The sequence below is a fragment of the Muscardinus avellanarius genome (assembly GCF_963383645.1).
Source record: "Muscardinus avellanarius genome assembly, chromosome: 1".
Classification (NCBI taxonomy): Eukaryota; Metazoa; Chordata; class Mammalia; order Rodentia; family Gliridae; genus Muscardinus; species Muscardinus avellanarius.
The window spans coordinates 231,725,743-231,737,681 of record NC_137786.1 but is presented as its reverse complement, the minus strand read 5'-3'; the positions used below and the strand labels follow the sequence as shown (position 1 = coordinate 231,737,681).

General features: G+C 58.1%; 2 protein-coding genes across 3 annotated transcripts; one reads left to right on the top strand and one right to left on the bottom strand.

Annotated features, from left to right (window-relative positions):
• Window positions 1–592: 592 nt before the first annotated feature.
• On the top strand, window positions 593–1,234 carry GPHA2 (glycoprotein hormone subunit alpha 2; the record flags this gene model as incomplete). The annotated part of the gene is made up of 3 exons (XM_080697441.1): window positions 593–698; window positions 852–1,036; window positions 1,133–1,234. 3 exons carry the CDS (start codon window positions 593–595, stop codon window positions 1,232–1,234), a joined length of 393 nt encoding a protein of 130 aa, XP_080553567.1.
• Window positions 1,235–1,975: 741 nt separating this feature from the next.
• Window positions 1,976–10,783, bottom strand: PPP2R5B (protein phosphatase 2 regulatory subunit B'beta; the record flags this gene model as incomplete). 2 transcript variants are annotated; one of them, XM_080708985.1, is made up of 13 exons in its annotated part: window positions 1,976–2,165; window positions 2,447–2,548; window positions 2,675–2,802; window positions 4,357–4,476; window positions 4,567–4,617; window positions 4,687–4,740; window positions 5,522–5,630; window positions 5,727–5,786; window positions 7,572–7,702; window positions 7,819–7,911; window positions 8,259–8,360; window positions 9,792–9,988; window positions 10,585–10,783. In XM_080708985.1, the coding sequence occupies 13 exons, from the start codon at window positions 10,781–10,783 to the stop codon at window positions 1,976–1,978; spliced, it is 1,536 nt and encodes a 511-aa protein (XP_080565111.1). The 2 variants fall into 2 exon arrangements, with proteins under 2 accessions (XP_080565111.1, XP_080565112.1); XM_080708986.1 differs by having other exon boundaries at window positions 1,976–2,123.
• Between the last annotated feature and the right edge of the window lie 1,156 nt (window positions 10,784–11,939).

The window sequence follows — 11,939 nt, the reverse complement described above, 5'->3', positions numbered from 1 at the left end:
CAGCCCCCACCGCAGGCAGCTGTGTGGACTGAGGGGAGCAGAAAGCTGCAGAGGCCACTCCCTGAGGACCACACAGGGAGGACAGAGCAGGATTTCCCAGGTAGACTCAGACCTCAGTCTGGGAGGCAGCCTGAAAGCCGAGCCCCTGGAAGAGGGCGTGGCCTTAAAAAGGCAAATAAAAGCCTGGAGAGCCTGCCCTGGTCTGAAGACCCGCGAAGCACTGGGAGCCCACAGCCAGCACTCTGCTCTGCTCTGCTCTAAGCCAGCTTGGACCGGTGAGCTCTGGGGGCGGGAGGCACTAAGGTGAGCTCCTGGAGGGAAGATTCCAGCGGGAATCACTGCACATTCCATTCAGAGATGGCTACTCACACCCATGCAGAGTGACCCGGCGTGGAGGCAGACGCAGATCTCTCGCTCGCTCGCTCGCTCGCTTGCTCGCTCTCTCTCAAAAGGCAGATTTGGAAAAGAAACCCCGGCAGGCATGCTTCACCTGTCAGACCAGCCAGTCCCGGCTCCCTCACCTGGAAGCAGGCGCTATTTAAAGGACTCCCTCCCACCTGCACACCCTGAGACATCGCCCACTGTGTTTCAGATGCCCATGGCGTCCCCCCACGCCCTGCTCCTCTGCCTGCTGGTCCTGCTGGCAGTCACTGAAGGCTGGGGTCGGGAGGCAGCTGGCCCAGGCTGCCGCATGTACCGTGAGTACTGGGACCCGAGATCGAGGAGGAGCAGAAGGCCTGGGTGGGAGCACAGAGCTGGGAGACCAGGCCACGGGCCCTCTTGGAGGTTCAGGAAGCAGCAGCTGGACAAGCTTTCACAGAGGCCCATCTACCGCTAGCCTCTCCTTCCAGCCTTGAACGTGACAGTGCAAAGTGACCGCCAAGGCACCTGCCAGGGCTCCTACATGGCACAGGCCTGCGTGGGCCACTGCGAGTCCAGCGCCTTCCCTTCCCGGTACTCTGTGCTGGTGGCCAGTGGCTACAGGCACAACATCACCTCCGTCTCTCAGTGCTGCACCATCAGCAGCCTAGAGAAGGTAAGGGCCGTGCGGAGCGAGGGCACTGGGGCTGGGGAGAGAGACGGGAGATAGAGGTGGCCTGGGATGGGACCTGAACGAGGCTCCCGCCCCCAGGTAAAGGTGCAGCTGCAGTGTGTGGGCAACCGAAAGTGGGAGATGGAGATCTTCACAGCCAGGGCCTGCCAGTGTGACATGTGCCGCCTCTCCCGCTACTAGTTACCGGGAGGACTTCTCACCCTGCCAGTAACTTGCTATGGTGCTTTTTAAAATGAGGGGCTGCTTCAGCTCTGTGCTGGTGACCTGCTTGTCTCTTACACACTTGGCCCCTGGAGCCAGCGTGTGTCCCTCGACCTCCTCTGCCTCTACCCCTAAATAAAGCAAGCAGTTCTTGAGTTTCTCTCTTTATTAAGTCTACCCCCCAGCCAGGGGAAGGAGGATAGACCATGATTACTGTGACCCCCGTACCCCAGGACACTGTGAATCTCTTCTTGCCTGTGCCCTCACCCCTCCCCCTGCCCAATAAATAAAAAGGGGACAAGGAAGAATAGGGCAAGGGACAGGAGGGAAGGAGGGTGCCCCGGCCAGAACAGTATCTGTGTGGAGGGTGAGCTGGGCAGAATAAATAGAGAAATCCTGGGCCTCCCGGTGGAGGTGGAGGTAAGGAAGGACCTCTGCCGGCCTGGAGCCCAGCTTGGGGCGGGGAAGATCCCTGATGGCCTCTCCCGGTCAAGCTCGCCCTGGGCAAGTCTCGCCAAGAGGGCCTGAGAGTTCTGCCGCAAGGCCACCATCTCATCCTTGTCTCCCCCAGTGAAGGCTGCTGGCGCCGGGCTCGGCAGGGAGTCCTCAGAGCCCTCTCTGGCAAGGCCAGGGATAGGTGCGTGCCTCACTGGGCCTGGGCAGGAGAAGGGATGGAGGGACTGACAGCTCTGGGTGTAGCTTCTCCCCTGCTGGGGCGCTCTAGCTCTGACCCCCACTTGCGGCCACCTGGGGTGTAAGCCGCTGGAGGGGGGCCTCCATGGCCCCCTGGGTCCCCTGTAGCCGACGTAGCCGCAACTCCTCCAAGCCTTGCCATAGCTCCTGCCGCTCCCGGGCCTTCTGCTGCTCCCTGGGGAGAGAGGGTGAGGCAGCTCCCCACCCGGGCCCCCCACTCCATCCTCCTTCAGCTCCCACCCCTGCAAAGCAGGGTGGCCGGGCACAAGCTTGTGGCCTGGCTGAGCAGGAAGCTACAGAGGGGAGCGATCAGGCTGGAAGACGCCCAGTAAGGTCAGTGGAGGATGAGTGGGCGGCCACGGGCCGGGACAGCTCTGCACGTGCAGACCCTGAGCTGGACACTGACATCTGACCTCACAGGGCTGGGCGCGTCCTCCTCCAACCTCAGGGTCCAGCCCCGCCCAGTCCTCCCACCTCTGCCCAGCGCCCACCACTTACTGCTGCTTCTCCAGCTTGTAGGAGGCGGTGAGCTCATCAAACAGCTTTCCATTCATCTCCATGAAGGTCTTGAGCACGTTGTAGATCAGAGATACGATGGTTCTTGGCACGGTCAAGGGAGGGGTGAGACTTTTCAAGCAGGCAGTGTGGCCCACCTCCCTCACATCCTGCAGAGCACAGCACGTGGCCCCGGCCCTGCCCTTCACCCGCCGTCCTCCGCCCACTCACTGATTCCAGTGCTCCTTGGAGACTTGGTAGAGGGTCCCGAACACTGCAGGCAGCACAGTGTGACAGTTGTCCTCAATGAGGCTCAGGATATACTCGTTGTTCCAGAAATACAGAGCCCGCTCTGCAACCTGGGCGGCAGGACACAGAGTGAGGCCAGGCCGTGCCTGACCCTGCCCCAAACCCAGGCCCATCGGTCCCCTGGGGAAGCACCGTGGCAAAGAGAAGAGAGCACTGGGTTTGGAGTCCTGCACTGTGGGGGAGTGCTTGGGCATATCCTAACTACTACTGACTCCACCACACCCATGTGACCTTGGCTGAGGTCAACCTCCCAGCCTTAGTAGTCTGATCTGGAAAAGGAGACAAAAATACTGCAATGGGCCCGGCGTGGTGGCGCACGCTTGTAAACTCCACGCTTGGGAGGCGGAGGCTTAAGGGACCCTGTTTCCAAATATAAAAAAGTATAAAATAGGTCTGGGAGTGTAGCCCAGAGGTAGAAGGGCTTCCAGGAACCCCAGTACCACCAAAAAAAAAAAAAATATATATATATATATATATATACTGCCATGGGCTGGTATATAAAAATGAAATAAAGCCAGGTATGGTGGCGCACACTTGTAACCCCAGCATTTGGGAGGCTGAGACAAGAGGATCGCGGTTCATGGACAGCTTCAGCTACTTAGTGAGGCCCTCCACAACTCAGTGAGACCCTGTTTCAAAATAAAGAATAAAAGCCAGGTGTGGTGGCGCACGCTTGTAATCCCCATGCTTGGGAGGCTGAGACAGGAGGATCGCACAGGTTAAAAGCCAGCCTCAGCTACTCAGCTACTTAGCTACTTAGTGAGGCTCTCAGCAACTTAGTGAGACCCTGTTTCCAAATAAAGTATAAAATAGGTCTGGGAGTGTAGCCCGGAGGTAGAAAGCCGCTGGGTTCCATCCCTAGTACCACCAAAATAAATAAAGAATTAAAAAATAGGGCTGGGGTGTAGCTCAGAGATCGAATGCCCCTGGGTTCCATTCCCAGACCCACAAAAAAGAAAATATATATAGATATAAATATCTATATAGAGAGATATAGATAGATTTATAATTAAATAAAAATGAAATAAGATACTGCACTTAAGGAGTTTAATAAAGTGAAGTCCCAGGGTCACCACAAGGAAGAACTGACTTCTGCCTGTCCAGGGTCATAAACACGGGAGAGGCCAGGAGATGCGGCTCCTAGCATGGCCAGCACCACAGGAACAGGAGGAGAAGGGCTGGGAGAGTCTGTACATACATGCGGGACAGCATGAGTTACGGCTGGCGGGACGATGTAGGGAGAAGCCTGGCTGGGTCCCACAGTGGGACGGAGGAAATTTACGGCCGCCAAGAAAGGGGAGAAAGCGACAGCCATGCTGTCCGGTTCTGGCTCAGTTCACTGAACGCGTTTACAGTCCCGGTCTCTCTGAACCTTGTCACAACCCGCTGAAGGGCTGTTGTCAGCCCATTTTACAGAGGAACAGATTCAGAGCAGTGATTTGTCCGAGGCCTTTCAGCAGAAGGCTTGGCCCTATGTCTCCTGACCTCGGCCCAGCATCTCCCCATTGTCAGACCCAGGATCGGAGGAGAAACTGAGGGCAGGGAGCGACATCAGGTAAAGTGGCCGGCCTCCCTGCCCCCACTCTGCCAGTCCCTGCCCGTACCTGGAAATGGGGGCTGGAAACACAGCGAGCCACCTGCTTGAAGAGGGGCTCCTGGATCTTCACGAACTGGGAGGGCTCGATGACATCAAGAATCTCTTCCATCTCCCCCAGAAACATCACCTGGAGTGGGGGGCGGCAGCTCACACCTCCCCCAGACACACACACCTCCTTGCCTCCTGGAAGCCCGGCCCTCCCACGCCCCCTTCCTACCTCCTTCTGGGTGCAGGTTTTGGGCCAGTATTTGAGCAGCCCCCGAATCACCTGTGGGGGTGAGGCAGAATGGAGTCAGACCTGCAGAGCACAGGGCCCACCGCCCCCCAGGGAACTCACATGTTCGGTCAAGGTGGCGTCCTTCTCCAGGAACTGCACCACACAGTACGCCAGCTGTAGGGTAGTAAGGGTGGAGAGACGGAAGCTGGGGGTCAGGGGAGCCAGGTATAGGCACTGGCCGCCCGTCCAGCATTTACCGCCTGCCTAGGCAGTGCACGGCACCAACTCAGGGTGCTGCAGATAAAATGATAACCAGGAGGGCTTCCCAGAGCTGATGTGTGAGGTCAGCCTTAAGGAGCCTGGCGTGGTGCTGGAATCCCAGCACTTGGGAGGGAAGCTGGGGCAGGAGGACTCTGCGCAGGTTCCAGCCTCAGCAACTTAGCAAGGCTCTCAGCAACCTAGCGAGAGCCTGTTTCAAAAAATAAAATAGGAGCCCGGAGTGGTGGCGCATGCTTGTAATCCCAGCATTCGGGAGGCTGAGACCCGAGGATCACGGTTCGCGGACAGCCTCCGCTACTTAGTGAGGCCCTCTGCAACTCAGTGAGACCCTGTTTCAAACTCAAGAAAAAAAAAATTGGGCAGGGAGTGTAGCTCGGAGGTCAAATGTCTCTGGGTTCCATCCCCAGACCCGCAAAAAATAAATAAATAAATAAATAAATAAATAAATAAATAAATAAAATAGGGCTGGAGGTGTAGCTTGGAGGTAGAATTGCCCCTGGGTTCAGTCCTCAGTACCAAAAGAAAAAAGAAAAATAAATAAAAAGGCCAGTGGGAATTCTCTAAGGCACTGGGACAGAATTCGTAAAGACAGCAGAGGTAAGCTAGGACCCCATGAGCGGCAGGCGGACTTCCTGGCCCTGCTGGCCATGACTCTTGGGAGCACCCTGGGCCTCACCTGGGCGTGAAAGACAGACAGTGACTTGACGGAGTGCAGGGGAATCAGGACGCGCACAAGGAACTGCTTGTGCTCGGTCTTCAGGGGCAGCGCGAAGCCGTTGATGATGCTGAGAAGGCGCGGAGGGAGGGGCAGGGCTCAGATGGCTGGTCCCCAGACTCTCCTCCCACAACCCTGAGCGCCCCCCAGGCCCAAGGACAGTCACCTTCCTAAGATCTCCAGCAGCTCAGCCACACCATTGAAGTGCTCCAGTTCATAAATGAACCTGCAGAAAAGAAGAATGCGGGAGGGCTGGGGCAATGGGAAAGGAAGGCCTAGTGCCCCATCAGCCATCCTGCCCCACCTCACCCACACCCACCCAACTCTTCCCCAACCAGAGGATCCCAGAGCCCCAAACCATCCCCACTGAGACCCACACCCAGCTCCAAAACGCCCTTCCTAGCCGCCCGCCGGCCACAGGCCACCACCTTCCAGACCTTGGCACTCCTTGCCTGGTCGCCACCCACTCATCAGGCACCTGCCTATGACCATCATCTTCATGCAGGCACCCAAAGCAAGAACAAACACTTAGGGCGTCTACTTCCTACTCCACTGTTCCCAAATTCTCCTGGGAGGCAGGGCACGTTAAAACCATTGCACAGGTGAAGAAGTCGAGCCTCGGTGGTTAAATGACACTGGCCCCAAAGTGAGTAAGCAGGGAGTCTGATGGGCTCCCGGCTCCTGGAGGACACAGACCTACCTCCTTTGTTGCTAATGACGTGTGCTAACGTCCCCGAGTCCCCACCTTGGGCCAGGAGCGACAGCAACTGTTTTGGAGGTATCCCCCATTTCACCTCCAGGATGGTCCCCAAGTTAGTGCAGGCAGCATCCCATTCCTTTTATTACTTTATTTATTTATTTATTTATTTACTTATTTATTTAGTGGTATTAGAGATTGAACCAGCATTCCCAGTTACTGGGATTATAAGCGTCTGCCACCATGCCCGGCCAGCATCCCTGTTTTTGTTTTTATTGTTTTGTTTTGTTTTGGGTGCTGGGGATGAAATCCAGGGGCCTTCTACCTCCAGGCTATACTCCCAGACCTATTTTATAATTTATTTAGAAAAAGGCTCTCACTAAGTTGCTGACAGCCTCACTAAGTAGCTGAGGCTGGCTTCGAACCTGCGGGATCCTCCTGTCTCAGCCTCCCAAGCGCGGGGATTACAAGTGTGCGCCACCCTGCCTGGCCAGCATCCCCATTTTAAAGATGAGGAAACTAGCTGGGCGTGGTGGTGCACACCTGTAATCCTAGTACTTAGGAGGCTGAGACAGGAGGATTGCAAGTTCGAAGCCAGCCTCAGCAAGTTAACGACACGCTTAAAAACCTAGCGAGACCTTGTTTCCACATAAGAAATAAAACTGGTGTGGGAATGCAGCTCGGAGGTAGAATGCCTCTAGGTTCAAGCTCCAGTGCCTCCTCTTCCAAAACAAGAGGAAAAACCCAGGAGAGAGCTTAAGTGACCTGCCCAGGTCCACCCAAATACTAGAGCCAGGGTCTCAGCTACAAGACCATGTGCATCCACCCCCGGCCCTATTTTTTATTCTTTATTTTGAAACAGGGTCTCACTGAGCTGCAGAGGGCCTCACTAAGTAGCTGAGGCTGTCCTCGAACCACGATCCTCCTGTCTCAGCCTCCCGAATGCTGGGATTGCAAGCGTGCTCCACCATGCCTGGCTCTCTGGGTTTTTATGGGCCAGCATGATAAAGATCAGAAGATTGGGATCCCTGGACTTCCCTGGTTCCTACAAACTACTCCCTTGGCCTCTATTTTCCCATCTGTAAAATAGAAATAAATGCCCATTCTCTGCTATCTTCACAGGCTGAGTGTAATCAATACTATGTCACAGAGAAAGAACTTGGTAAACCAGATTCCCACATCAACTCCAAGCCCGGGAGCCTTTGCCTGGGCCCTTTCCGCTTCCTCCTTTCCTCCCTCCCTCCCTCCCTCCCTCCCTCCCTCCCTCCCTCCCTCCCTCCCTCCCAGGTCTCTTGGGCAGGGACAGCCACTCACCGAAGAAAGATGTGGTTGCACTGTTTGCGGATGTAGGCCCGGAGACCCAGGAACTTGCCGTAGACCCGATGCAAGATGGTTTTGAGGTACTCACGCTCCCGGGGGTCCTCACTATCGAAGAGCTCCAGAAGCTGCGGGACCCAGGGTCAGGTGAGAGGCCGACCCCAAGCTGCTGCCCTCTGTCCCAGACCCCAGAGAGAGCCGGCCCCTGCCCTGCGGAACCACCCAGCCCGGGCTCCCACGTCACCATCAGGACAAACTTTTGATCCACATATCTCTTGGCCACGGAGGGCTGGAAATCAGGGCTCTCCAAGAAACGCAGGAAAAACTCATAAACCAGCTGGAGGGAGGGGACAGACAAGAAGGTCAGTTTTTTGTTTTTTTTTTGTTTGCGGGTCTGGGGCTGGAACCCAGGGGCATTTGACCTCCGAGCTATACCTCCTGCCCAATTTATTTTTATTTATTTTTAAACTGGATCTCACTGAGTTGTAGAGGGCCTCACTAAGTAGCTGAGGCTGTCCGCGAACCGCGAGGCTTCGGCTCAGCCAAGAAGGTCAGTTTGGTCACGGCCTCACCCACGCACCCCGCCCTGCACTCTTGCCTCACAGTCTTGGGGCTATCATACCCTCCCCCAGCCCCTCAGAGCAGCTCTAAAGGGCAGACCCTGCATCCCCTGGCCCTTCACACCTGCAGATGTGGCCAGGAAGGCTCAAGGTTGGGCTCGTCCTCTTCAGGGTCAAATTCAGGGTTCTCACTGGGCGGCAGGGTCCTGAAGATATTCACTGAGATCTGGAGAGCAGAGTCAGGGTGTGTGTGTGTGTGTGTGTGTGTGTGTGTGTGTGTGTGTGACTGAGGATTGAACCCAGGGACATTATACCACCAGGCAAAACCCCCAGCCTTATTTTATTTTTTTATTTTGAAACAGGGTCTCACCAAGTTGCAGAGGGCCTCACTAAGGAGCTGAGGCTAGCCACGAACCTGCGATCCTCCTGTCTCAGCCTCCCAAGTACTGAGATTGCAAGCGTACACCACCATGCCCAGGGAGTCAGGGTTCTTTAAGGAAGATTCCTTGAAGGCAGAAGCTGGGGGGGGGGGGACCCTGTCCAAAGATCTAGGGGGTGTACCTCAGCACCTGCCATAGCAAGGTGCCTGATTCACCCCTTGGACAATTACCACCTGAACACCTTGTCTGTGCAAGCCCTCGGTCAGGGGCTGGGGCTCTGAGGGCGGAAGGGACACCCCAGGCAGGTACAACCCAAGAGAAAGATAGGTTGAAAGCAGCGAGGTCCACTGGCATTCTGGGCAGCTTGGGCCTCGAGAGAGACCTCCTGGAAGAGGCATTGGTGGGCCGGGCTGGGGAAGGGAAGTGGCGGGGCACGGGCACCCGGGCCTCAGCTTGCACAAGCAAAGGTGTGGGAGCGGGCCAGGCAAGGAGGCCGTGAATGGGTTCTAGGCTGCAACGGGGCTCAGTGGGGACAGAAGACGCGGGCCTTGAGGCCAGGCCATGGAGTGCAGGGTTCTTAGTGTGAGTGGGAACGGAAACTAGTATCGTGTCAAAGCGGGGACAGCCTTAGAGGGGATATGGTCATCTGGGGAATTGCAGGGACCTTTGGGGACCTGTGTCCAGTGGAGCCACAAATAGAAAATAAAGGAAGCTGGGCGTGGTGGCGCACACTTGTCATCCCAGCATTCGGGAGGCTGAGACCGGAGGATCGCGGTTCGCGGACAGCCTCAGCTACTTAGTGAGGCCCTCTGCAACTCAGTGAGATCCAGTTTAAAAATAAAGAATAAAAAATAGGGCAGGGGGTATAGCTCAGAGGTCAAGTGCCCCTGGGTTCCATCCCCAGACCCGCAAAAAAAAAAAAAAAAAAGGAAAGAAAGGAACCTTGGTGTAAAAAAGAGTGTAGGAGCGGGGCGTGGTGGTGCATGTTGTAATCCCAGCATTCAGGAGTCTGAGACAAGAGGATGGCGGTTCGCAGACAGCCTCAGCAGCTTAGTGAGGTGCTTTGCAACTCAGTAAGACCCTGCTTCAAAATAAAAAAAAAAAAAAAATAGGGCTGAGGGTGTCGCTCAGAAGTAGACTGCCCCTGGGTTCTATCCCTAGTACTGCCAAAAAAAAAAAAAAAAAAAAGATTGTAGGGTTTATCCTTCGCCCGGGGGTCCTGCAGGGGGTTTGGTAGGATCCGCGCGTGGGGAGGCAGAGGCTGGGCTGGTGCTCACCATGCGGATGATGTCTGGGTAGACGGGCTCTATGAGGACACCCCGGGTGCTGCCCACGCACTCCACCAGCTCGTTGAGCGCCGCCCGCTTCACCTCCTTCCCCTTCAGGTCGGCCACGCAGTCCAGGAAGTCAAACATCACCCCGCACTGGGCCAGCTTGCGGCTCAGCAGCTCGTGCAGCTCTGAGGCCGGCACATCTGGGGAGGGACCGGGAGCTGTCCTGGGCGGCCCTCCTAGCCCCTGGGGCTGCTGCTTGGCCCCAGTGCCCCCCCCACTGCAGAACAAGCAACTCCTGGCCTGGGGGTTCGAGAGTCTTCTCTTGCCCCTAACCCAGGCTCACAGACTTTGCGATTTTAAAGCAAGATCACAAAGCCTGGATGTACAGGCTTTCCCAAAATAGCCACTGCTCCCTCTCCCTGGTGGCACCCTAAAAGTGGGGAGGGGCTGAGGGTGGGAGTTACGTGATCACAGGAAGCCATGCCTAACACCTGCCCCTCGCCCTGGCCCCGGCGGCTGGGCGGGCTGATAGTGGCCTCTTGGAGCCCAGGCTATGGGCCCCACCCTTGGCCCTGGCCAGCCCCCCGGGGTGGCGCCACCTCCAGACGCCCCACCTCCAGGATGACAGGCCAGTCAGCCCATGCGTCAGCAGAGGCTGGGGGTCAGTTCCAATGGTGGAATCCCTAGCCTGGAAGGGTCATCCCGACTCCCTCTGATGGCTGCTGCCCGCTGTTCTCCCCCTCAGCCTCATTGCCCCCTCCCGGACCCAGAGCCTGGGTAGCTGGTGGCCGCTCACCTTTGAGCAGGGGCAGTGGTGTGAGCTCTTGCTGGTTGCTCTGATAGCGGAACTGAGAGGAGCTGTGGGAACGTCGGGGCCGGGCCCTGCGCAGGGAACGGCGGGAGAAGCCGTCCACCTTGTCCGGCGGCGGCACGGGTGACAGCCCCGGGGACGAGGGGCTGGTGGGGGTGCTGGCAGGAGGCAGCTTCGTCTCCATGGTGGGGAGGCAGGCAGCAGCTCAAGTTTCAGAGCCCCTGGGGTCCCCTGGGCCTGGAGGATACTGGATGAGGCTGGGCAGACTAACTTGGGTCCATCCTGTCCGGCGAGGGGGGGGGCGCGGCCACAGTCCTAGGCCCCCCCCCAGGGCCTTCAGCAACTGCCCAGTCCTGGGGGGCAGGCGGGGTGGAAAGGAGATGGCTCAGGCCTTGGGTCCTTCCTGGGGGTCCAGAAGAGTCCGGTCAGGGTTCCCACTCTGGCTGTCATGGGAAGAAGTCGGGGCAGGAAGGTCAGCAAAGGCGGAGAGAGCCCTGCAGCTGCAGCTGAGTGCCCACGACTTCTTTTCCCTCCTATTCTTGTCCAGACTGCAAAATAGGGGTGCAGCGCCCTCCCATCATGGACATGTTCCTCCCCTTCCCCGGACTGAAAGGCCACCGTTCTCTAAAATAACCCTCCCCAAATAGGCTCTAGCCCCCGTCAGCCCTACTCAGAGTCCGCCGTTCCTCCTCCCTGGCCCCCTTGCAGAAAGGGGCTCCAGAAATGCTGGCCACAGTGGACTCCGCCAAGAATGGGGGTCCTGCCCCCATGCCATCCCCCAGAGCCCCTTACCCTCCCCCCCACCTCGGCTATTCCTTCCAGGTCCCCCAAACCTCCTGGGGGGGGCACTCACTTCTCAGAAACCCAGACTTGGGTGGCGACCCCCCGGGCTACCCGCGGGGAGGGGACGGCGGGCGGCTCAGGGCTCCTCCGCAGCGGGGCCGCCGCTCGGGGCGCTGGGGCTGGGCGGCGGCGCTCCTGGGTTCTCGGGGCTCCGGGGGGCCTGGGGCATGCCCCCGCTCAGCCCCGGGCCGGCACGGGGGCGCGCGGGGCGGCGGGCGGCGCGGGCCTGGGCGGGCGTCCCGGGATGCGGCCCCGCGCGGCGCGGCGCAGTGGGAGCCCCGGCTCGGTGCGCACCGGCGCCCGCCGCCCAGCTGCTCAGGATGACATCAAGCCACCTCCCCCCGCGGCCCGCGCCTCCCCGCCGCTGGGGGGCTGCGTCGGGGAGGCCCGGGCGGCTGGGAAATGTAGTCCCGCCCCGCTTAAAGGGCGCACGCGAGGAGGGGTAGCCCCTGGCCGCGGCCTCCGGAGCCAGGGCTGAGGCTCCTGCAGCCTGGGAG